Source organism: Mustelus asterias, chromosome X (assembly GCF_964213995.1).
Source record: "Mustelus asterias chromosome X, sMusAst1.hap1.1, whole genome shotgun sequence".
NCBI lineage: Eukaryota > Metazoa > Chordata > Chondrichthyes > Carcharhiniformes > Triakidae > Mustelus > Mustelus asterias.
Window position 1 is genome coordinate 665422 of NC_135834.1, and position 24830 is coordinate 690251.

A 24830-nucleotide genomic window follows, 5' to 3' on the forward strand; every position below is an offset into this window, starting at 1 on the left:
CTTTAAAGCTTGTGGCAGTTGTTGCTGTCAATCACTCCTCTCCTGGCAGCACAGGCTGGCTTCAAAGCTCAGCATTCAAATGAGGAAGTCCCGCCTTCACTGCCTTTCTATTGGCTAGTGTAGCATTAGGCCGTTGGTGTGTGAGGGAATAGGAGCTGGTGATTGGTAGACGCGCCTGTCAATCAGACGCGCGCCTCTGTCCTCCCCCCGGCAGAGTGAAGTGAGGCTGCAGCGTCTGTGAGGCCTGGGTTGCTGATGGCGGGAGGGATGAATTCACTTCGAGTTTTGCTGCGGAAAGACCTGCGGGCGGTGTTTATCTCTGCGGCTTGTTTGTGTTTGCTTGTGCGGACTTGTGTGGTGGCCTCAGGTACGCCCAGGGAAGCTTCGGGAGAGAGGGCGAAAGTTTGGTGAGGCCGGTGCCCGCGGGGACAACAGGCTGGCACCGCGGCTGCTGAGGGTGGCAGTCACCGTGCCCGGGCCGCCAGTTCTCCCCCCCCTCTTCTTTGCCCTAGATGTCGTGGGGGGCTTGGGTGCAATCCGGAGGGTTAGGAACTCTCCTGGTACCTGGGCTATGCTGCTGTGAGATCCTCCCTTGTTTTTGACAAGTTATTTCACTATTCTCGGGAGGAGAGACATCATGGCACCAACCCCACTCATTTTCCAGCAGAGGGGCACTCGTCGCATGGTGATCAAGAGCTTTGCTACAATCCTGGATAATGTGCTAACTCAGCACAGACTGGGGATTAAACCTTTTAGACAGCTCAGGATAAGTGATACAATTGCCTACTGAGCCACAAATGGTAGGTTTAAAACCTACTCCTGGATTTGAGGGTGTAATGCAAGCTGACATTCTCATATGGTGCTAACTGACAGTTGCACTGTTGGCAGCACTAGCACTGTCCTTCTGATGTGATAAATTGAGGCTACATCTGCCTGCTCTGTGCGTCAGGAAAAGCAGGGTGTTCTCCCAGCGACCTGAACAACATTCCTCCCTTTACCAATGCCACTTGAAGCATAATAACTGATCACTCATCTTGTTGCTGTTTGTGGGATATTGCTGTGGCAAAATGGCTGTCACCTTTTACATAAGTAATGACATTTGGTCGCAATTCATTTTGTGAAATGCTGGGGCATGTTTTTGAGAGATGCTATAGATTGCAAGTATGTATCAGTTGGGAAATTAGAATTCAGTTTGGGTAACTTGATCAGAATTCAAACCTCCCATTTGCTCCCAATCTTCATAGATTTCATTAAAAATAATCTGAACTCTTTTTGTGCACCTTATGGTAAAATAAATTGCATTATTCCTTTTAATGAACTTCCAAATCATTTTCTATATTGTCTAAGATGTAAGCTTTCTGCCACATTAAAAAGATTTAACTTTAGTTTGAAATCATAGAGTCCTAATGTCCCGACTGTGCAGAAGGGCAATCGGTCCATTGAGTCCGCACTGACCACTATCTCGCACAGGACCTATCCCCATAATCCCTATTTATCCTTGCTAGTCCCCCTGACACTAAGGAACAATTTACCATGGCCACTCCACCTAACCCATACATATTTGGACTGTAGGAGGAAACCGGAGCACCCGGAGGAAACACACGCAGACACAGGGAGAATGTGCAGACTCCACACAGACAGTCACCTGAGGCCAGAATTGAACCTGGGTTCCTGGCGCTGTGAGGCAGCAGTGTTAACCACTGTGCCACAGATCTAATCACCCTTTCTTAACGTGCCCAGACCAATGGCTTCACGGAGCAGCGAGTCATGGATTCTTGCCTATGATATTCCATGGGTGGGCATATCTTGCTGCAGTGGGGAAGTGCAGGACATAATCCAGGTGGGGAAATCACTCAAATTTCAACACATTAAACAGAGGCAGAAGAATGGGACCGAGATGTTATTGGCAAACGATGGTACTTGTCATGAGCAATACTTAATGTTTGAGTGCAGTTATGGCTTCTTGTCCATGCTCAAACCTTTTTGCTGCCTTGTTGATTACTCCAATGACCCATCTTTGTTGCATTGCTCTTTACTGGTTCCATTTCTATCTGTCCCAACAGAGCTAGTGCATATGTTTAAATGCTTCTTCTGTGCCGCCGCCTTTTGGTAAACCTTGCATATCACACATTGGTCTCCTCTTGCCTCAAAGTTATCCCTGTTACATCATTCATAAGCGTGGAGTCTGCTGATAAGTCTGGTTCTGGGTAACCCCTGATCCTCCATATCTCAGTAAGAAGCCTCACAACACCAGGTTAAAGTCCAACAGTCAGTCTCTTTCTCTCTCTCTGTCATTGCTTGAGATCCGTGTAGACAGTGTCAATGGGTGGGAGGCTGGTTTGAGTGATGGATTAGACTTCATTCATGACCCTTTGTAGTTTATTGCAGTTTGGACAGAGCAGGAGCCATACCATGCTATGAAACTACCAGAAATAATGCTTTCTATGTTGCATTGGTAAAAGTTGGTGAGAGTCGTAGCTGCTATGCCAAATTTCCTTAGTCTCCTGAGAAAGTGGAAGCGTTGGTGGGCTTTCTTAACTATAGCATCGGCATGGAGGGACCAGGACAGGTTGTTGGTGATCTGGACACCTAAAAACTTGAAGCTCTCGACCATTTCTACTTCATCCCCATTGATGTAGACAGGGGCATGTTCTCCTCTACGCTTCCTGAAGTCGATGAATCTCCTTTGTTTTGTTGACATTGAGGGAGAGATTATTATTGCTGCACCAGTTCACCAGATTCTCTATCTCATTCCTGTACTCTGTCTCGTCATTATTTGAGATCTGACCCACTACGGTGGTGTCGTCAGCAAACTTGAAAATTGAATTGGAGGGGAATTTGGCCACACAGTCATAGGTGTATAAGGAGTATAGTAGGGGGCTGAGAACACAGCCTTGTGGCGCATCAGTGTTGAGGATGATCATGAAGGAAGTGTTGTTGCCTGTCCTTACTGATTGCGGTCTGTGGATTAGGAAGTCTAGGATTCAACCACAGAGGTAAGAGCTGAGCCCCAGACCATGGAGTTTGGAGATGAGTTTCGTAGGAATAATGGTGTTGAAGGCTGAGCTGTAGTCAATAAATAAGAGTCTGACATAGGTGTCAGGATTGCAAAATTAACATCCCATATTTCTTGCCCAAAATTGTAAATCGGTGTCCCTTCTTGACTACCTTATCCAAACCTGTCATAATTTAGTACACCTCTATCAAATTTCCCCTCAACCTCCTTTACTCCAAGGAGAACAATCCCAGCTTCTCCACCCTAACTTTGTGGGTAACGTTATTTGGCAAATCTCCACTACACCCTCAAGAACCTTCACATCCTTCTCAAAGTGTAGTGAGCAGAACTGGATGAAATACTCTAGTGGCATAACCAGGGCTTTATAAAGGTTCAGCCTCACCTCCCTGCTTTTGTCCTCTATGCTTCTGTGAAGCCCAAAATCCCATATGCCTTGCTAACCACTCTCGATATGACCTGCCACCTTCAAACGTTGACACACATGAAACCCCAGGTCCCTCTGTCTTGCACACTGTTTTCAAACCTACCATGACTCTATTGCCTCTCCCTATCCTTCCTATGAAAATACATCACCTCATACTGCTTTGTATTAAATTCTACCTGCTCTTTGCCCAGTCTGCCAACCTATCTGTGTCCTGTTGCAGTCATTTGTTTTATCCTCTGTTTGCCACACTTCCAAGTTTGGTATCATTGGCAAGTTTTGAAATTTTACTTACTATTCCAATATCCAAGTCATTTATATTGTTATGTAAAAAGCAGTGACTCTAGCAATGACTCTTGGGGAACACCACTGTCTACCATCCTCCAGCCTGAAAAGCAACCATTACTGGAACTGGCTGTTTTCTGTTCTTAATCAACTTGGATTTATTTAAAAAGTGGCTCCTGCTGACCCTCTTATTTATTCCGTGAGCATCAAATTTGTTAACCTTATGATGGAAGGAAGGTCATTGATGAAACAGCTGGAAATGGTTGGGCCTAGGTCACGACCCTGATGAACTCCTGCAGTGATGTCCTGAGACTTTGATTATTGACCTCTAACTGCCACAACCATCCTCCTTTGTGCTAGTTTGATCCAACCAGTGGAGAGTTTCTCCACTGATTTCCATCGACGACTTCAACATTTTCTAGGACCCTTTGATGCTACTCAGTCAAACGCTACCTTGATATCCAGGGATGTCACTCTCCCCTCACCTCAGAAGCCAACTTGTTTGTCTATATTTGGAGCCAGGCTGTAACGCGGTCAGGAGCTGAGTGACCTTGGTGGAACCCAAACTGAGCATCAGTGAGCAGGTTATTACTGAGCAAGTTCCAGTTGCTGACACTGTCAATGACCCCTTTCATCACTTTGCTGATGATTGAGAGTAGAGTGATGGGGCGATAATTGACCAGGTTGGATTTGTCCTGTTTCTTATGTACAGGATGTACACGGGCAATTTTCCACATTGCCGAGTAGGTGCCAGTGTTGTTGTTGTACTAGAACAGCTTGGCTAGGGACGCGGCAAGTTTTGGACCACAAGTCTTCAGGGTTCAATTCTGGACTTGGGTCACTGTGTGGAGTTTGCATGTTCTTCCTGTGTCTGCGTGGGTTTCCTCCAGTGTCGTCCTACAGTTCCAAGATGTGTAGGTTAGGTGGATTAGCCTTGTTAAATGCTCAGGGTTATGGGGATAGGGTGGGAGGAATGAGCCTGGGTAAGATGCTCTTTCGGAGAGTTGGTGCAGACTCTATGGGCCGAATGGCCTCCTGCTGCACTGTCGGGATTCTATGAATATTGTCAGAGCCCATGACTTTTGCAGTATCCAGTGCCTTCAGTTGTTTCTTCATATCACGTGGAGTAAATCGAACTGGATGAAGACTGACATCTGTGATGTTGGGAAAATATTGGAGGAGGCTGAGACAGACGATCCACTTGGCCCTTCTGGTTGAAGATTGTAGCAAATACTTCCACCTCATCTTTTGCACTGATGTGCCGAGGATGGGATATTTGTGGAGCCTGCTCCTCCAGCGAGTTGGTTAATTGTCCACCACCATTCATGATAGGATGTGGCGGAACTGCAGAGCTTGGATCTGATCAGTTGGTTGTGGGATCACTTAGCTCTGTCTATCACTTCCTGCTGCCCCCGTTTGGCACACAAGTAGTCCTGTGTTGTAGCTTCACCAGGGTGACACCTCATTGTTGGGTATGCCTGGTGTTGCTCCTGGCACGCCCTCCTGTACTTTCATTGAACCAGGGTTGATCCCCTGGCTTGGTAATGATAGACTGTGGGATATGTTGGGCTATGAGGTTACAGATTGTGCTTGAGTACAATTCTGTTGTTGCAGATCGCCCACAGCACCTCATGGATGCCCAATTTTGAGTTACTAGATCCGTTTGAAATGTATCCCATTTAGCACAGTGGTAGTGCCACACAACACAATGGAGGGTATCCTTAAAGTGAAGATGGGACTTTGTCTCCATAGGACTGTGCGGTGATCACTCCTACCCATACTGTCATGGGCGGATGCATCTGTGACAGATAAAGTGGTGAGGGCGAGGTCAAGTAGTACTGATTCACCAGCTGAGGGGTGGCAGACAGGAGTTTATCTTGCACATGTTTGACCTGATGCCCTGAGATTTCATGGAGTTTGGAGTCAGTGTTGAGGACTCCCAGGGCAACTGCCTACTTACTGACTGTATACCATTGTGCCATCACCTCATGCCAGTGGGGCAGGACACACCCAGTGGTCGCAATGGTGGTGTCTTGACATTATCTGTAAAATATGATTCCATGTGTATGACATTGTCAGGCTGTAGCTTGAGTAGTCTGGGATGACTCTCCCAATTTTGGTACAAATCCCCAGATGTTAGTAAGGAGGACTTTCCAGGTTAATAGGGTTTGGGTTTGCCATTGTTGTTTCCAGTGCCTAGGTTGTGCTGGGTGGTCTGTCCAGTTTCATTCCTTTTATTTAGGCTTCATAGTGGTTTTATACAAATGAATGGCTTGCTAGGCCATTTCGGAGGACATTTTAAGAATCAACCACATTGCTGTAGGTATGGAGTCACGTGTCGGCCAGACCAGGTAAAAATTTCCTTCCCTAAAGGGCATTGCTGTAAAGGTGGGTCTTTACAGCAATCGACAATGGTTTCATGATCGTCAGACTAGCTTTTAATTCCAGATTTTGCGGTACTTGCCAAACACTTTCTTAAAATCCCTATACACAACATCCACTGCATCCCTTCATCAATCTTCTGTTACTGCACCAAAAAATTAAAATAGATTAACTCAAACCTCTCCCTGTGTCTGTTGATTTTTTTTTTCTCCCGGATTGTTATTTCTAAAACCTTGCACACCGCTGAAGTTAAATTGACTGACCTGTGCTTGCTTGGAATATCCATACATCCTTTGTTGAGCAAGCGTGTCACTTTTGCCACCTTTTAATTCTCCTTTAAACCATTTTCATTGCCTTCAAGAGCATAAAAATTCTAATTTATTTGCCCCCTTCAGCCCAATCTTTTCTGTTGTTTGGTATTCTCTTTTTCTTGTTGATGTTGTTCTATGTGAGAGAGTTTCTTAGGAGTCAACCTCAAAATCTAGACAGGAGGAGACAAACTCTCTTCTCCCTCCCGGTGAAATAACAGGCGAAAATAGGAATATTGTCTACATTACAAAGATTGGGAATTGTGGTCGTTCCAGGCCACTGATACAGTTCCGCAACTTTGGTTTAGAAGAGCATTAGTGGGGCCAGGACGTGGGTCGCCTACTCATGTTCCAGCCAGCGAGTAGATAATTCTTTGTTTGCAAACTGCTGCAACAAATTTGGAAGAGAAGCCTCCGTACACCTTGTTAGCTTTTGTTTTCTTCCTGATCACTTTTCCCAGCTAACTTGCTGGGATTCAAAGGGGATCTTGGACCTAGGATGAGAAGCTTTTACTGAATATATGTTAACGAGATACTGCAGTTCAATGCAGAGTCATGTCTCTTTTGAATCACTTCTTTAGGTTTGCTGTCTATCTATCTGTGCTGACTTTGGTTCTCGGGTTGGGAATCTTGCTACTATCTATATCCAAAGTGGTGATGGTGGCTACTTTGTGTATTGAGATATTAAGAGGCATACTTTGAAGTAGAATTGCCTTTTTCCCTCTGATTATTTCTACCTCTAGCTATAACTGGGCTAAAATTGGCATCTGTACTCTCTTAACTTGTCTCCCCCTTCGGGAGTGTTTCTGTAAGATTTGGTCTAGAAGTCACCACTGGTGTAGGCTTCTGAACACCCAGAACAACACAGATGTTTAACAGAAACACCTAACAAGATATTCAGTCAGTGCGTGTTTTGCTAATTTTTGTTTCTGTTGTTGGAACATTTATTAACAGGAGAAAATAGGAATATTATCTACATTACAGAAGGCAAAATCTATAGTTCTGATGTACAGCACAGCTTTTGCTTTAAGAATGTTCTGTTACCTGGATGGAGAGAGATTTGGACCCGGATTCAGGTAAGAGCCAGTCCAAACTGCATTATGACCTGTGAACCTGTTTGATGGGAGGTGGGGCAATATACTGTACCTGTCACCTTTGCTTTTGAAGAAGAATCTGGAAGGTGTGGGGGAGAGACTTTTGGTGTACTGTTCTGTAGTCCAATAGACTACTCTGAAGTATTAGATTGCGAGCTTCTCCTGTAGTTGCTCGTGCGCTCCAGATCTCTTGTGTTGTTTTGTGAAGACCAAGTCTGGTGCAGGAGGTGGTGAACTGGAGAACACAGAAGAAAGATTGTAGCATTTCACTCGCTGTAATTGTTTACCCCATTGCTTTGGATTTTCTCTGCATTCTCACTCTCCAGATTCTCTTGATTTTGTTGTCGCCTCTTTCTGTTTCTTCTACTTGTCTGCATTTAAATCTGTGTTTTTCTGTATTAAATCTAATTGTGTTTGCTGGACCAACCCAAGTAATTTGCAGCACTGTGTTGCCTGTCAGTATTGGGTCTCTGCTTGTGCAGTTCATGCTCTCTTTGTGTAAAGTAATGGAAGAGCCCTGCTCAGCATCAGAGCTGCACCAAGGATGTAATGGTTGTTTCTAGTAGCTGACAAGCACTTGTCATAATTATGTGAACCTTTGTTTGCTGCCATTTCAATGCACTGCTGCCAACTGCCATCACTGCTTAGAGGTATGAGAAGCCATGGAGACGGGCCATTTGTTCAAACACACCAGCTGCCATGCAGTTAGGAATGCAGTGCACCCTTAACTTTAGGGACACTCATATGGAAATTCTAAAATTGGTTTTGTGATTTCCTGAATTTCTCAACAACCAAAGTTGTATTTATATTGCACCTTTAATGCAATGAATGTTATAAATTATACATTAGTGGATGTGTTGGTTGTAACTTTCCAAAATTGTCGTGATTCTGGAAAGGTACCAGCAGTTTGGTAAACCTCAAATGTAGTGCTTCTAATCAAGAAAGGAGGGAGACAGGAAACTATAGGCCAGTTAGCCCAATATCTGTCATTGGGAATTTGCCAAAGTCTCCTATTAAGGAAGTAGTAGCAGAATATTTGGAAAATCATAATACAATCAGGCTGAGTGAATCATATTTAAGCAATTTACTGGAGTTCTTTGAGGATGTAGCAAGCAGGGTGGATAAAGGGGAATCAATAGATGTAGTGTACTTGGATTTCTGAAAGGCTTTCAATATAGAATCCTGACAATACAGAAGGAAGCTATTTGGCCTTTCAAGTCTGTACCGACTACAAGGTCCCATCCCCGTAACCCCACGCATTTACCCTGCTAGTCCCCCTGACACTAGGGTCAATTTTAGCATGGCTAATCAACCTAAACCTCACATCTTTGGACTGTGGGAGGAAACCGGAGCACCCGGAGGAAACCCATGCAGACACGGGGAGAATGTGCAGACTCCACACACAGTGACCCGGGGCTGGAATTGAACCTGGGTCCCTGGCGCTGAGAGGCAGCGGTGCTAACCACTGTGCCACCCCATGTGATATGGTGTCACAGAAAAGGTTACTGCGCAAAATAAGAGCTCATGGTGTTAAGCATAATATCTTGGCGTGGATAGATTATTGGCTAGCTAACAGGAAACATTCGGGATAAATGGATCATTTTCAGGTTGGCTTACTGTAACTGGGATGCCACAGGGATCAGTGGTGTGGTCTCAACTATTTGCAATCTATATTAATTTCTTGGATGAAAGGACTAAATTGTGGCCAAATTTGCTTACGATAGATACAAAGATAGATAGGAAAGCAAATTGTGAGGGGGACACAAAGTCGATCTGCAAAGGGATAGCGATAGATTTAGTGAATAGGCAAAATTTGGCAGATGGAGTACAATGTGGGAAAATGTGAGGTTGTCCACTTTGGGAAGAATAGAAAAGCAGAATATACTGGATAGAGACTGCAGAATGGTGTGGTGCAGAGGGAACAGGGTGAATCACTAGTTTGCATGTAGTTACAGCAAGTAATTGGAAAGGCAAAGGAATCTTGGTCTTGAAAGTTATTTTTATATAAAATTAGGGAAGTCTTGTTACAACTGTACAGAGTGTTGGTGAGATCTTAGCTGGAGTACTGTGTATGGTTTTGGTCTCTTTATTTAAGGAAGGACATACTTGCATTGGAGGCAGATCAGAGAAGGCTCACTAGGCTGATTCCTGGGATGAAGGGATTGTTGTAGGAAGAAAGGCAGAACAGATTGGGCCTATACTCGATGGAGTTTAGGAGGAGAGGCGATCTTATTGAAACATATAAAATTCTGAGAGGATAAAAGCAAAATACTGTGGACGCTGGAAAATCTCAGCAGGTCCGACAGCATCTGTGGGGAGAGAATAGAGCCAACGTTTTGAGTCTAGATGAAATGGGGTGAAGGTGGAGGAGAGAGTTCACCCTCTGAAGTTGTTGAACTCAATGTTAAATTCATCATAGAATCCCTACAGTACAGAAAGAGGCCATTCGGCCCATCGAGTCTGCACCGACCACAATCCCACCCAGGCCCTACCCCCATATCCCGACATATTTACCCACTAATCCCTCTAACCTACACATCTCAGGACGCTAAGGGCAATTTTTAGCATGGCCAATCAACCTAACCCGCACATCTTTGGACTTCAGAAGTTCAGAAGGCTGTAAAGTGCCCAGTCGGAAGATGAGATGCTGTTCCTCCAGTTTGCGTTGGGGTTCGCTAGAACATTGCAAAAGACCAAGGACAGACATGTGAGCAGGAGAGTAGGGTGGTGTGTTGAAGATTCTGAGGGGGCTTGATATAGTTGATACTGAGAGGATGGTTTCTCAAGTGGGGGAATCGGAACTAGCGGGATGCGCAGTTTCAAAATAAGGGGTATCCCATTGCAGATGGAGGTGAGGAGGAATTTCTTCTCAAGAGAGTCATTAGTCTGTGGAATTCTCGGGGGGGGGCGGGTGGGGGGGGCACAGACAGGAAAGTGGACCAAAGCTCCCCTTTGTCCGAGCTCTGAACTCACACCTTTCTCCAGCTTCCCTCGCCTCCCCTCTTGTGCTCTTAGAGCTCACTGTTATTGAATGGGGAAGAGCAGGTTCAAGGGGGTGAATGGCCTCCTCCTATTTCCTATGATTTAAAAAAAAGGAGGGCATTGAACCACGTAGAGGAGATATTAGATCAAATGGCCAAAAGCTTGGTCAAAGAGTTCAGTTTTAGGGAGAGTCTCAGAAGAAAGCAAAGTGGATGGAGATGGGTAGGGAGGGAATTCCAGAGCTTGGGGCTTAGACAGCTGAAGGTATGGTCTCGATTGGTGGTGCATTTTAAAATCGGCGATACTTGAGACCAGAATTAGGTGAGCACGAATATCTTTGCCGGTTGTGGGGCTGAAGGAGTTCAGCTATATAGGGAGGGATTTAAAACAGGGATGCAAATTTTAAATCCAAGATTTTGCTTGACCAGGAGCCCATGTAGACCGTGAGATTTGGGGGTGATCAGGGAATGGGACTTGCTGTGAGTTAAGAAGTGAGCAGCAGAGTTTTGGATGACCTCGAGATTATGGAGGGCAAAATGTAGGATACCAGACAGTGCATTGGGATAATTGAAAAATGAGCTGAGACAGGAGCAAGGTTGGGTGCTGTTAGAGGTGGAAATGGATAATCCTGGTGATGGCACAAAGATAAGATCGGAAGCTCATCACGGGATCAAATGTCACACCAAGATTGTGGACAGACTGTGGCCAGGGAGCAAGATGGTGTTTGTAGCCAAGAGTTTTGAGTGGGGACAGAAAACAATAGCTTCAATCTTCCCATGTTTAATTGGAAATTTGAGTACTCAACCAAAGAAAACCTTGGAAGCCCAGTTTATTAATTTTACTAATCCTTGTGCAGTTCTCAGGAATCTCCTTAATTCCATTTTCATGGAATGTTGGAAACATTAGGGAAGCCCTCCTGGGGCAGCAGAATGTGAACATGGATATTGCAAAATCATTTATATTTACACAAAGAATGTCTTGCAGGGGCGTAGAGAGAATTTTAACTCGTTCATTGTGTCCATCCACAAAAGATGATTTGATTATTTATGGCAAGAATATTGATACAGATTAAATCACTAAAAAATGCAAATATATTTAATCTCAAATCTTTCAACTGTTCTGGAGTATTCTGGAGTTTAGCTCGATTCCCTTTTGGGGATCAGGGAGTGTTTACAGAGAACCTTCCCTCCGAAGACTAAATGGGTGAGGTAGAGTCCATGATGAGGTAGATTGTACGCAACATGTGGAAGCAGGGCAGTGCCACTGAGCCAACTTTGTATCCATGCTGCTACTTTTTAAAGTTAAAGTTTAAAGTCCATGCCAGATGAGTCCATACTTGTTCAAGTGGCTGTTAATTTTCTCCTGAACTATGCTTCTAAAAGCTTCCCACCACCAATGTTAAACTGACTGCCTTATGTTTGCCAGGTTTATCCTCTTTTTGAACAATCCTGCAGTTCTCTGGTACCACCCCTCTATTTGAGGAGGTTTGGAAAATTGTTGCTAGCAACTCTGCGATTTGTGCCCATACATCCCTCAGCAAAAATTAATATTCTTTTCTAAAGTCCACACCATATTAAGTTGATCTTTCTCTACACCCCAGCTGTGACTGTAACACTATATTCTGCACTCTCTCCTTTCCTTCTCCCCTCTCTACTCTATGAACGGTATGCTTTGTCTATGTAGCTCGCAAGAAACAATACTTTTCACTGTATACTAATACATGTGACGATAAATCAAATCAAATATTAAGTTGATCTTTCTCTACACCCTAGCTGGGACTGTAACACTACATTCTGCACCCTCTCCTTTCCTTCTCTATGAACGGTATGCTTTGTCTGTATGGTGCGCAGGAAACAAGACTTTTCACTGTATACTAATACCAATAATCAAATATATATGTACTTTTAAATAAATAGGTGTGTAATTGTTACTTTGATATATTAATAAACTGCCAATCTCTGGTTCACATTTTGGCAGACTGATGTTTGTGTTGTTCTAGCTCCTGTTAAACGTTGGCTAGCAATGTGTCTGCCCTGGCCACATAACCAGAATCTGTACACATAACAAACAGTGATCATTGTATTAAGGTTTAGGATGATGATAGAAAAGGATAATAGGCAATCCAGAGTAAAACTAATTAACCGGGAGAGAGTGGACTTCAGTGGGGTAAGATCGGAGATGGGCTGGATAGACTCGAGCAAAAGGTTAGCAGGAAAATCTGTAGTTGAACAATGGGTTACCTTCAAAACAGAAATGATCTGGACATATATTCCCTTAGAAGGGGAAGATAGGACAAACAAATCCCAGAGCTCCCTGGATAAAAAAGATTGAAATTAGGATAAGGAAGAAAAAGTGTGCTTATGACAGGTGTCAGGTAGAAAATACTATTCAGAACCAAGAGTAATACAGAATGTTTCGAGAGAAAAATCACATTAGGGAAGTGAAAAGAGATTGTGTGAAAAGACTGGTAGGCAACATAAAGGGGAATCCCAAAGTCTTCTCTGGACATATAAATAGTAAATGGCTGGTAAAAGGAGGAGTAGGGCTAAATAGGGACCTAAAAGGGAACTTACACATGGAGGCTGGGGGCATGGCTGAGGTGTTAAATGAATACTTTGCATCTGTCTTCACCAAGGAGGTATATGCGATCCTGGACATGGTGACAGACTAGGAAACGCTGTCCCTAGAAGGATTCAAAATCAATAAGGAAGTGATGAATAGACGGTCGGTACTGAAAGTTGACAAGGCAGCGGGACCAATGAGATGCATCCAAGGATATTGGAGGAAGTGAGAGTGGAAATTGGCCATAATCTTCCAGTCTTCTCTAGACTTAGGGAGGTGCCAGAGGACAGGAGAATTGGAAACATTATGCCCTTTTCAACAAAGGTTGGCAGGCCAGTCAGTTTAACATCAGTGGTGGGCAAGATTCTAGAAATGATTATTTGGGAAAGAAGTAGTAATCATCTGGAAAAATGTGGTTGATTAGGAAGAGCCAGCATGGATTTCTAAAGGGGAAATTGTGTTTAAGTTCCTGGAGGTTTTTGAGGAGGTAACAAAAAGGGCTGATAAGGGTAATGCTGTCGATGTGGTGTACATAGGCATTCGATACAGCGCCACACAACACACCTGGGAGAAAAGTTATAGCTCATGGAATGAAAGGGACAGTAGGAACATGGATACAAAATTGGCTGAATAATAGAGAGTAATGATCAATGGAAACTTTTCAGGCTGGAGGAAGGCTTGTGGTGGAGCTCCACAAGGGTTGGTATTGGGACCCTTGCTTTTCCTGATGTATATTAGTGATCTAGATCATGGTGCGCAGGGGACAATTTCAAAGTTTGTGAATGATACAAAACTTGTAACTATTGTAACTGTGAAGGGGACAGTGTAAAACCTCAAAATGACATGACAAGTTGGCAGAGTGGGCAGATAGATGGCAGGTGAAGTTCAGTGCGGAGAAGCGTGAGGTGATGCATCAGAAGAACACAGAGAGACAATATAAAATAAGGGGTAGAATTCTTAAGGGGATGTGGGAGCAGAGGGACCTGGGTGTAAATGTGTGTAGCTCATTGAAGGTGGCAGGGCAGGTGGAGAAAGCAGTTAATAAAACACATTGTATTCTGGGCTTTATTAATAGGGGCATAGAGTACAAGAGCAGGGGGGTTATGCTGAACTTGTACAAGACACTAGTTGGACCTCAGCTGGAGTACTGTGTACAGTTCTGGGCAACACGCGAGAGGAATGAACACATTGGAGTGAGTGCAGAAGATGTTTACAAAAATGGTTCCAGGGATGAGAAACTTCAGCTATGAGGATAGATTGGAGAGGTTGGGACAGTTGTCCTTGGAGAGAAGAAAGCTAAGAGAAGATTTGATAAATCATGAGGGGGGCTGGACAGAGTAGATAGGGAGAAACTGTTCCCGCTTGTTAACTGATCAAGAGCAAAAGGGCACAGATTTAAAGTGATTTGCTAAAGAAGCAAATGTGATATGAGAAAAGACTTTCACCCAATGAGTGGTTGGATCTGGAATGGTGGTGGAGGCAGGTTCAATCAAGGCATTCACATTTGCAGGGGTAGAAGGAAAAGGTGCTAAGTCATGATGCTCGTTTGGAGAGCTAGTGCAGACACGATGGGCCAAACCTGCAAGTAATGATTCTGTGGTTCTGCTGAACCAGGACTGTTTCTTTGGTTATTTTGGTGTTGCAGTGACCTCCAGTGGTAGGTGGTGTGTATGGGAACGTATGAATTATTGCTCATTGCTTTTTACTCATAGAATCCCTACAGTACAGAAAGAGGCCATTTGGCCCATCAAGTCTGCACCGACCACAATCCCACCCAGGCCCTACCCCCATATCCCTACATATTTTACCCACTAATCCCTCTAACCTACGCATCTCAGGACACTAAGGGGCAATTTTAGCATGGCCAATCAACCTAACCCGCACATCTTTGGACTGTGGGAGGAAACCCACGCAGACACGAGGAGAATGGTGAATTTCCTGTCATTTTGCTCACAGGTTTATATGGATTGGATTCTTAGCTGGTGGATGAAGCTCCACGTGTCACAACCACGAGTGGAGCAAAAGGGAAATTATTTGTGCTTACTCCCTCATTACAATCCATTGATCTAATCTTATCATCTTTTATTTATGTTATATTTAAAATATTTTGCATATGTGTAGACTTCCTGTCACACCTGCCCATTACACTTTCTAACTGCCCCCTTCCTGCCATGTGTTCTTGCTGCAACCAGTCTCCTGAGCTGATGCTGCCAGCAACAAAATCATTCCTTATGTTTGTGCGGTGGCTGGAGTTTATCGATCAAATGATCATTGCCCTTCAAGGAACCACTACTTCAGTTGTTACCCGGAAGAAAGGATTGTATCCTGGTTTACATTTCAAATGATCGCCATTCTCCCACATAGCTTGTCCTTCATTGTGTAAAAGTTTGTTCTTTTTATCTTCTTTGGCCAGAGAGGAAGGAGCTCACTTTCCAGCTACAAATATCTTAATATATCAGCTGTCTGTCTAAAATCCTGCAGAGAAAAATATAGTCCAGAAGTTTCCCTTGTCAAATTATGATGGGAACTTTGCTTGTGTTACAGTTCTAATACCCTTTTCAAGTCTCTGAGAGCCTAAGTCAAAGCTCTGACAAAGGGTCATCTGGAATCCAAACGTCAGCTCTTTTCTCTCCTTACAGATGTTGCCAGACCTGCTGAGATTTTCCAGCATTTTCCCTTTTGGTTCCAGCCTTGTAAGTCTCAGATCCCATGACCAAAACTATAGCAAACAGAATCCCGAGTCCAGAAGATTATTTCTCCCGCATCATGTAGAGTAACAATAATTAACAATGATACAAATGCTTTGCATAAAAATTAATCCCAGTTTCTTACAGCAATAATTGACAGGGGAGTGACCTAATCATCTCCATTCTCACCCGGGCTTCTATATACAGCCATAAAACCAAAAGCTGAATCTTTGTGAGATCCAGTGCTGAGATTAGTCTGGTGTGGGTTTGGATGTGGAAGAGTTATGTCTCTGTGGAGGCTGGAGTGAGGGGAGAGTTTAAGGAAGGTGAGTGGAATGGATGATTGAGGCTGAGCAAGATGCGAGTCTGGGGAATCGGGAGTAGCTGCAGCAGATTTAGTTCTCAGGAACAGGGACTGTCATTGAAGATTAGGGATTGTTTGTGGAAAGCATGTGACTGATGCCGTTATGTGGTTCCACAGATCAGTTGAATCTGGGCTGCACAGTGGTTAGCATTGCTGCCTCACAGCGCCAGGGACCACGGTTCGATTCCGGCCTTGGGTCACTGTCTGTGGAGTTTGCGCGTTGTCTGCGTGGGTTTCCTCCGGGTGCTCCAGTTTCCTCCAACACTCCAAAGATGTGCGGGTTAGGTTGATTGGCCGTGCCAAATTGACCCTAGTGTCAGGGGATTAGCAGGGTAAATATGTGGGGCTACGGGAATAGGGCCTGGGTGGGATTGTGGTCGGAGCAGACTCGATGGGCTGAGTTCCCTCCTTCTGCACTTTAGAGATTTAAGTGGGTACTCCTTTTAATCCTGGGCCTTTGGCAGGCTGAATTTCCACCCTCTGTCATTGCAAAGAATACCAACCAATTATTTTGACCGGTTGAAATGATGAATGTGAATCAGCTTTTGGATTCTGACACTGTAGGTTAATGTGCAGTTGGATTGGAACTAATTGATTATTCTGCATCAGTGGGGAAGAAGTGATAATGTGGAGATGCCGGCGTTGCACTGGGGTAAACACAGTAAGAAGTTTAACAACACCAGGTTAAAGTCCAACAGGTTTATTTGGTAGCAAAAGCCTTTTGCTACCAAATAAACCTGTTGGACTTTAACCTGGTGTTGTTAAACTTCTTACTGAAGAAGTGATAAGCAGCCTTAGTTATACAAGGATGGGGTAGAGGAAGTGTGTGAGGTGGAGTATATGCTAAGAATAGGCTGAGGGAAGCACTGAGAGGTTGGGAGGATTGTGGTTGTGCCAGAAGGAGAACTTGCTGGTGCACTTTTATTGCTGATGCACATCACGTGAGTTTCCGATGTATGGTTCCTGAAAGATAACTTCTTTCTCAAGCACCCATTTAGCGTTCAAGCGGTTTTATTTTTGTGCCATTTTCGGTGACACTTTCCTATTTTGTAGGGGTTCAAAAGTTAAATAGTAAAGTGGAAATTTCCAAAGAGTGATGAGTGAAATGATTCAAACATTTAGATACTCTGAGAAATGGACTGCATATAAACCTTAAAACCCATGTCTTCAAGCATGTTTTGTGTAAAGTCTAGCTCAATACTAACTTGTAGAAACTGTTGTCCTTATTGGTAAACATGAATACCAGTAAACTGTAGTCCTTTTGGAAATGCTTACTATTGTGGCTGTTCTTTTAATTATCCCCTCAGATCCGAGTGAACAGCTCTGAGAAGTTTAAAGTAAAGCAAGTGGATGATGAAAAGGAGCTGGAAGCTCCAGGGGTGTGGAATTGGATTGTGGAGTCGGCAGCATCCATGTTAAAGGAGAAAGTGAATGAAACTTACATTAACATTGACCTATTCAGCAACAAAACTTGCTTTCAAGTGGAACCAAGCACAGCAAAGGCTTGGTATGATGTTCTGTTGACAAGACGTGAGTTTTTAATCAAATTTGCTATCTCATAATTTCAGTGTGTTGTGTTTTGCAATGGCAAAAGTTCACATTCTTGATGTGTAGTATGTATGCTGCCACCTTCTCTCAGTAATGCTGATTGTCACTATTTGGGATTTTTTCAATTCTATTTTCTTGTGTGAATGTCCTGCCAATAGTTTCTGTATGCAGACAGTTTCCCACAAATTGAATCTGAGTTTCTGGGTTTGCATAGCCCAGGTCAAAGCATTGCCCTTGTTGCTGGTGAAATGTTTACCGGATAGGACATGATATACCCACCATAGCATTGATCTTCTGTATGACAGGAAAGGATCTCAGTTGGAGCCCTCCTGATGCAGGCTAAACAGTTCCAGATTATTTTTTACAAGTCAAATCATGCAAAGATACAGAATGCTACCGGTAAATTGCTAAACCCAGCACATGTATGTAACTTTTTGATATAAAGTGCTCCCTTTTGTTCCTGAGGAAATGTCTTTCTGGGATTCAGTCAGTCTGCGGTGATTTTGCATTCCTGTGCTGCTGATTTGTACTGAGGTAGAACCCCACAGATCCCCTCCATGTTCTTGCCCAAGTGGATCTTCTTCATGTCCACTGACTATTTGACTGTGGAAGCTATTGCATCTGAGCTTGATGGCCCCATATAAATGTTTTAATTTTTTTAAAAAGCTGTTGACTAGTTCAATATAAACCTTTGCAACCTCAATATTGTAGCAGGACTGTGCTTACTAACTGAGACATTTGAGCACTTCAGAAGGAAGCTGGATTTTAAAAATTCTTCTCTGGGTGAATTTCATTATGCCTCTAACTTTGTTGAACTTTTTTCAGTGTGCTGTTGGTTAGAATCGTACATCCTTCTCATCCCATCCCGTCCTTTGCAGGTTTTGATCCGCAACTGATCCTTATCTTCACTTTCGGCCTGCTGCTATTTTTCTATGCAGAAACCTTAAGCAGGTAAGATGATAAAGGAAGAAGCAAAATAATATTGCATCGCTAAATAAAGTGGAAAATGTTAGAAACACAGGCCAGCTGGCATCTTTGAAGAGTTAGTGTTTTGGGTAGGGCCCTGTGGGGTTTTTTTAAAAAGTAGTTACCCAGTTATCTCGTGAGTATTGATTTCTAAGAAGTTCCTAAAAAGGCTTAAATACTTCACTTTGTGTGATAGAAACTTCTTTGCAGATTCAAATCCCGTGCCTGTCTCTTTTTTGAGGAAGGTGAGGGAAGGAAAGGTGTTGCCGTTCTGAAAGGTTGCATACTGTTATACACGAACAATTTGTCTTTTTCCCCCCACATAAATTCCCACGCATGGCCACCTGCTCAAAAGTTGTCATCTTGAAAGAGTGGCCTTGCCATCCCTGAGGTTTCTATCTTTACCAAAGCTATCTTGACCAGTTCTTCATTACCCTTAACAGCCATGTTGTCCTACCTGCTGCAGAACCTTCCTCTGTCCTTGGGAAATGTGTTTCCCTGTCTCTCTTTCTGAAACTCCTCAAATTCCCAGTTTCTCTGGTCCTCCATCTACCTTGACACAGCCGCTACATTCAGCTAACTCAATAACTCCTTTGCCTCTGCCTTTGATGCCCTTGTGCTCTCACTCTTCTATCCCTCCTGTCTTTCTGATATTCCCATCCGTGTTCTTAACTGTAAAGGCCACAGGATGAAGCACAATTTGTGAATAATTGGCTTGGTGTGGAACATTTAAAAGCAGCGCAAGAACCAGATACCAGCTGCACAGCAGCTTAAACACATCAAAATAGGCAGCACATTTAAAAGCAATGCAAGAGCCAGGCAGCAGCAAAGCAAGTCAAAACAGAGGCAGAGCATCGAAAAGGAATGTAAGAACCAACTGGCAGAGGCAGAGCAGCAAAGGACCCCAGAATGGACATTGTATCTCAAAGCAACACAAAGAACCGGATAACAGTGGCAGTGCAGCAAGATAAATCGGGGATATAACCAACTAATGGTGGTCCCTTGAAGCGAGGAGGATGCTTGCCTCAGAGTCCTGGAATAGAGAGAGACTGTAAGATAGGAGTGAAGTCAGTGCAAGGTAAAGGCAGTGGAAAAGGGTAAGTAAAAGGCTAAGAGAACAGTAGTATTAAGAAAGGGGAAAGATCCACATCAGCAGTCAGTCAGTTGGGGTCAGTCGGTGGTCAATGAAGGGTTCTTGAGCCGCCTTCTTGCTCACGCGTCTTCAGTCTTTGTCATTTGTCTTGCTGCGAAACCAGCTACACCTTGGTGAAGCAGGACCCTCCATCATGGGTGATCCAATGCACTCTCTTCCCAGCTGTTGAGGTCAAAGCCGATCTCTGAGTCGGCTTTCAGGGTATCTTAAACATTTCCACTGGCTGCTCTGTGATCTGTGACCAGGAGCGAGCTGTGAGTAGAGAGTGCACTTATAAGTGTTTGGCATTTTGGTGGGCTGTCCATTGCAGTTGCCACACGAGAATGGTTGCCTTTATGCTCAGGACACCTACTGCCTGGAGGATGCTTATATTCATATGGCAATCTATCCAGGTGACACATAGGTTCTTCCAGAGGCAGTGCAGGTGGAACGCGTTGAGCTTTCCCGGGTGTTGCCAATACATCAACCTGGTTTTGCAACTGGAGAGAAGTATCAGGAGGATGTCTGCCTTTTAGACTGTGATTGTGATATGCAGCGCATTTAAAAACTGGGCACCAGCAAAAACAGTGGAGCAGCAAAAGACACTGACAGAGAATGCATTTCTAACAGCAGTGGAGCAGCAAAATACACTGTGATATGCAGCGCATTTAAAACCGCGTGCTGGCCAGTAACAGCACTGTAGCAGCAAACTACACTGTGACATGCAGTGCATTTAAAACAACTCACTTAAAACTGCGTGCTGGCCATTAACAGCAGTGGAGCAGCAAAATACACTGATATGCAGTACATTTAAAACAGCGCATTTTAAACAGCGCGCTGGCCAGTAACAGCAGTGCAGCAGTAAAATATGCTGTGATATGCAGTGCATTTAAATCATCGCATTTAAAACAGCGCAATGGTCAAACACCAGTGTGGCTACAAAATACACCGTGATATGCAGTGCATTTAAAACAGCACAATGGCCAGTAACAGCAGTGGAGCAACAAAATGCACTGTGATATGCATCGCATTTAAAACAGCGCAATGGCCAGTAACAGCAGTGCAGCAGTAAAAAATGCTGTGATATGCAGCGCAATTAAAACAGTGTGCTGGCCAGTAACAGCAGCGGAGAAACAAAATACACTGTGATATGCAGTGCATTTAAAACAGCGGGCTGGCCAGTAACAGCAGTGTAGCAGCAAAATACACTGTGATATGCAGCGCATTTAAAACAACGCATTTAAAACAGTGTGCTGGCCAGTAACAGCAGCGGAGCAACAAAATACACTGTGTCATGCAGTGCATTTAAAACAGCGCGCTGGCCAGTAACAGCAGTGTAGCAGTAAAATGCACTCTGTTATACAGCGCATTTAAAACAGCACGCCGGCCAGTAACAGCAGTGAAGCAACAAAATACACTGTGATATGCAGTGCATTTAAAACAGCGCACTGGCCAGTATCAGTAGTGGAGCAGCAAAATACACTGTGATATGCAGCGCATTTAAAACTGCGCGCTGGCCAGTAACAGCAATGGAGCAGTAAAATACACTGACATGCAGTGCATTTAAAACAGCGCGCTGGCCAGTAACAGCAGTGTAGCAGTAAAATGCACTCTGTTATACAGCGCATTTAAAACAGCACGCCGGCCAGGAACAGCAGTGAAGCAACAAAATACACTGTGATATGCAGTGCATTTAAAACAGCGCACTGGCCAGTATCAGTAGTGGAGCAGCAAAATACACTGTGATATGCAGCGCATTTAAAACTGCGCGCTGGCCAGTAACAGCAATGGAGCAGTAAAATACACTGACATGCAGTGCATTTAAAACAACGCGCTGGCCAGTAACAGCAATGGAGCATAAAATACACTGTGATATGCAGTGCATTTAAAACAACGCACTGGCCAGTAATAGCAGTGTAGCAGCAAAATACACTGTGATATGCAGCGCAATGAAAACACCGTAATGGCCAGTAACAATGGTGGAACTGCTACATCGTGATACATTGTACAGCACGTTCAAAAGCAACTCCAGAGCCAGGCACCAGCAGCTGCACCAGTACAGAGGCGGGGGGAAAAGTAAAAAATGATGTCGATAACAAGCAGAGGGATGAGCGGCAGAACCATGAACTCAGCTAAGTACTTCATTTATTATATACTTTCTAAACTATTATGCTAGATCAGAGTAATTATCCAAATGCATACAATTAATATCTCTACATTGATAATACAAGTAATTAATCAGCAATTACTTAGGTATCTAATTTGGCTATTGACTGATTAATATTGGTCCTCCAGTGATCTAATTGGCTCTATTCGAGGGAGAGACACTCTGACGCTTAAGGGAGAGAAGGAATGTCTGGATAGTTTGCTCCAGAGAGCAGTCAAATCTCAGAGGAAAGCACAGGTGCAGTAAGGGAGTGTGTGTCACTGTCAGTCTACTGGGTAAAGAGAACCAAGAGAAGATAGAGGAAGGGGTCTCCTAAAGACTGGTTTTAGAATCAAGGCAGTTAAATGGAGTTAAGCTAGAGCTTGGCCATGGTCTAGTTGAATGGCCAAACAGACTTGACGGGCTGAATAGCCTCTTGCTGTTCATATGTTGGTTGTCCACTAGTAGATCTGGCTTAATCGTCTATCATGGACTGTTTCTTTTCTCTTATGTCCTGGAGGGTAATAGATGACGGCTGTCTTCTACTTCGCTATTCTCTGCTTCCTTTCATTTTGCCCATTTTACCATCAACACCAAATATGAGGAGTGTATAGATTTCTTCATCTCAAAGACAGAGACTATCTGCTTCCTTTGCTGTCTTGATCCCACATCTCTTTTCAGATTTCCACCCGTCCCTGACATATCCAGATTTAGTTTCTGTTGGCTGAGTTTCAAACCTTCCCACCTCATTGAAATACTAAATGTAAACTGGTAGCTGAAGCCTATGCCTTCCTCACTCTCCCAGGAGTCATTTTGTAATCTGACTTGAATTTTTAATGGACCAGTTCTCTTAGTCATGACGTGTCTAACTCAGTGAGTTCTCAATTTCAGTCAGACTGTTGGGAAATAAGTAAGTTGTATCCCCACATGAATTGGAGAGTGAAGAGAATCTATTGAATCAGCCCCTACTGCCTTTTCACACCATTTAGTGAGTGGTTCAGTAGAAAGGGCCTGGTTATCAGTCAGCTGTCTGAGCTCTAAGTTGCTATGTTATGCTGAAGGTTGGGGCAGAGAAAGGAGGAAAATGTTTGATGCACCAGGAAAGAAAAATAACTTTTTATAAAGGAGGATAGATAAATACTGTAATAAGAGTTGAGCTCAGTGTCTGATAATTTGTGGCTCTTTGCAAAAATCTTCTGTTCTGTAGAAGATGCCGGTTTGGTGCCAGGGGAGATGGTGTTCTCATGTGGCGCTGCTGCTTTAAATGCAGATCAAAGCACAAATTGTGTTCGATATGTTCTTTCTTTCAGGAGTCAGCTTTTCTTCTATACCTCAGGAATGAGTCTTGGAGTTTTGGCTTCACTCATCATTGTTATCTTTGTCCTGGCACGTTTACTACCCAAGGTAGGTCGGTAAGCATCCTTCCCTAGTGTGAAAAATTTACTCATTTCTGTCTATCTGCCCTGCAGGACCTTGTACTGCAATAGTTTTCCTGCACTTAAATGGTGTATGTCTAGAGATGAATAGTTTACCACTTTTTGTAACTCCTGCCAGCATCGTGTTTCCAGATGTCATGCAAGTTCAGCACAAGGTGAAGCACCCTGCGAAGTGTCCAATCTCCAAAGAGGAACCACTTCTGCACTAGTATGGATTTTGCCCTCATAAAAACAACCGAAAGCGGCTGCTTTGGCAATTCACACTGTTTAAATATTGGACAGAAAGTAGGAGTTTTCCTACTGCATCTGAATGGTGCTGTGACTGTTCCATGATCTAGAATGGATGTTCTTCCTCTTCAGTTAACAACAAAAAAAATAATTTGTTAATTTTCCCCCTTTTTGTTAATATAGAAAAGTTCTCTCTATTTGCTGGTGGCGGGCGGTTGGTCTGTGTCTCTGTATCTGATCCAAGTGACGCTGAGGAATTTACAGTTTCTCCTAAGAGAGTACTGGCCGTACGTTTTAGGTGAGATTATTTATCATTTGTGATACGCTACATTCAGGATTTATTTGAAAAATGAAGTCTGGCTGGCTGATTCCAGCATGTGATAGTTTTTACTTGGACTCGTGCCAGTCAGACACTGCAACTGGTGACTTTGAACTATTGAACTAATGGAATGAAGGTAGTTGTACTCGTGTTGTGGCTAATAGCGGATAATCCACAACCAAAAGTAAACATTCTGTCTTCGGCACTGAAGCCATTTTCTCATATCATCTGCAGGTCAAATATAAATCTCTGCCTTCTGTGAGACTGGATAACAAAAGTGAGGCTAAGTCTTGTGCTGCCGTTTTGCCATCTTTGGAACAATCAAGGGTTTTCATCTGTAAGGAGAGAAAAGAGCTGACATTTTGAGTCCAGATGACCCTTTGTCAAAGCTCTTTTTAAATGACTGAAGGAGAAGATTTTACGTTTTAAGACTTTTATTGCAACAAAGCTCAGTTTTGACAAAGGGTCACCTGGACTCGAAACGTCAGCTCTTTTCTCTCCTTACAGATGCTGCCAGACCTGCTGAGATTTTCCAGCATTTTCTCTTTTGGTTTCCGATTCCAACATCCACAGTAATTTCCTTTTAGCCAAGAAGTGATGGCTCACTGAGCTCTTGGGAGGATGTACAAGCTGCTTCTGCCTCCACTGTGTGGGTTCCTTGAGATGGCACTTTGTAAATGCCACATGATGCCATTGTTGTCAATAAAGCAACCATGGTATTGTGCAGAGCAGAATAGGAATGATTGGCCAAATTGTGTGCTTGTGTGGTGGTTTAACGTTCAGTTGATTGCAATTAAGATCTAGCTGTGAAACGTCACCAATCATTCCTTATTTTGCATTTGTGGAGGATAATCACATGCACAATTTACTTGTTTCTAGGTTTGGATATCTAACAGAACCACTTAACCATGTATGGTTTTGTTTAGATGTGATAAAATAGATTGAGTTGCACGA

The 24830-nt window shown here is 43.6% G+C and overlaps 1 protein-coding gene across 1 annotated transcript in view; it reads left to right on the top strand.

Moving 5' to 3' along the window:
• Window positions 1–206: 206 nt before the first annotated feature.
• The window catches only part of nemp1 (nuclear envelope integral membrane protein 1), a 36549-nt gene continuing 11925 nt past the window's right edge, over window positions 207–24830 (top strand). The window contains exons 1-6 of the mRNA XM_078201237.1: window positions 207–367; window positions 7367–7488; window positions 17409–17631; window positions 18528–18600; window positions 23204–23297; window positions 23741–23855. Coding sequence (XP_078057363.1) covers window positions 256–367; window positions 7367–7488; window positions 17409–17631; window positions 18528–18600; window positions 23204–23297; window positions 23741–23855 — 739 coding nt within the window. The 5' untranslated portion in view covers window positions 207–255. The remainder of the gene's footprint in view (window positions 368–7366; window positions 7489–17408; window positions 17632–18527; window positions 18601–23203; window positions 23298–23740; window positions 23856–24830) is intronic.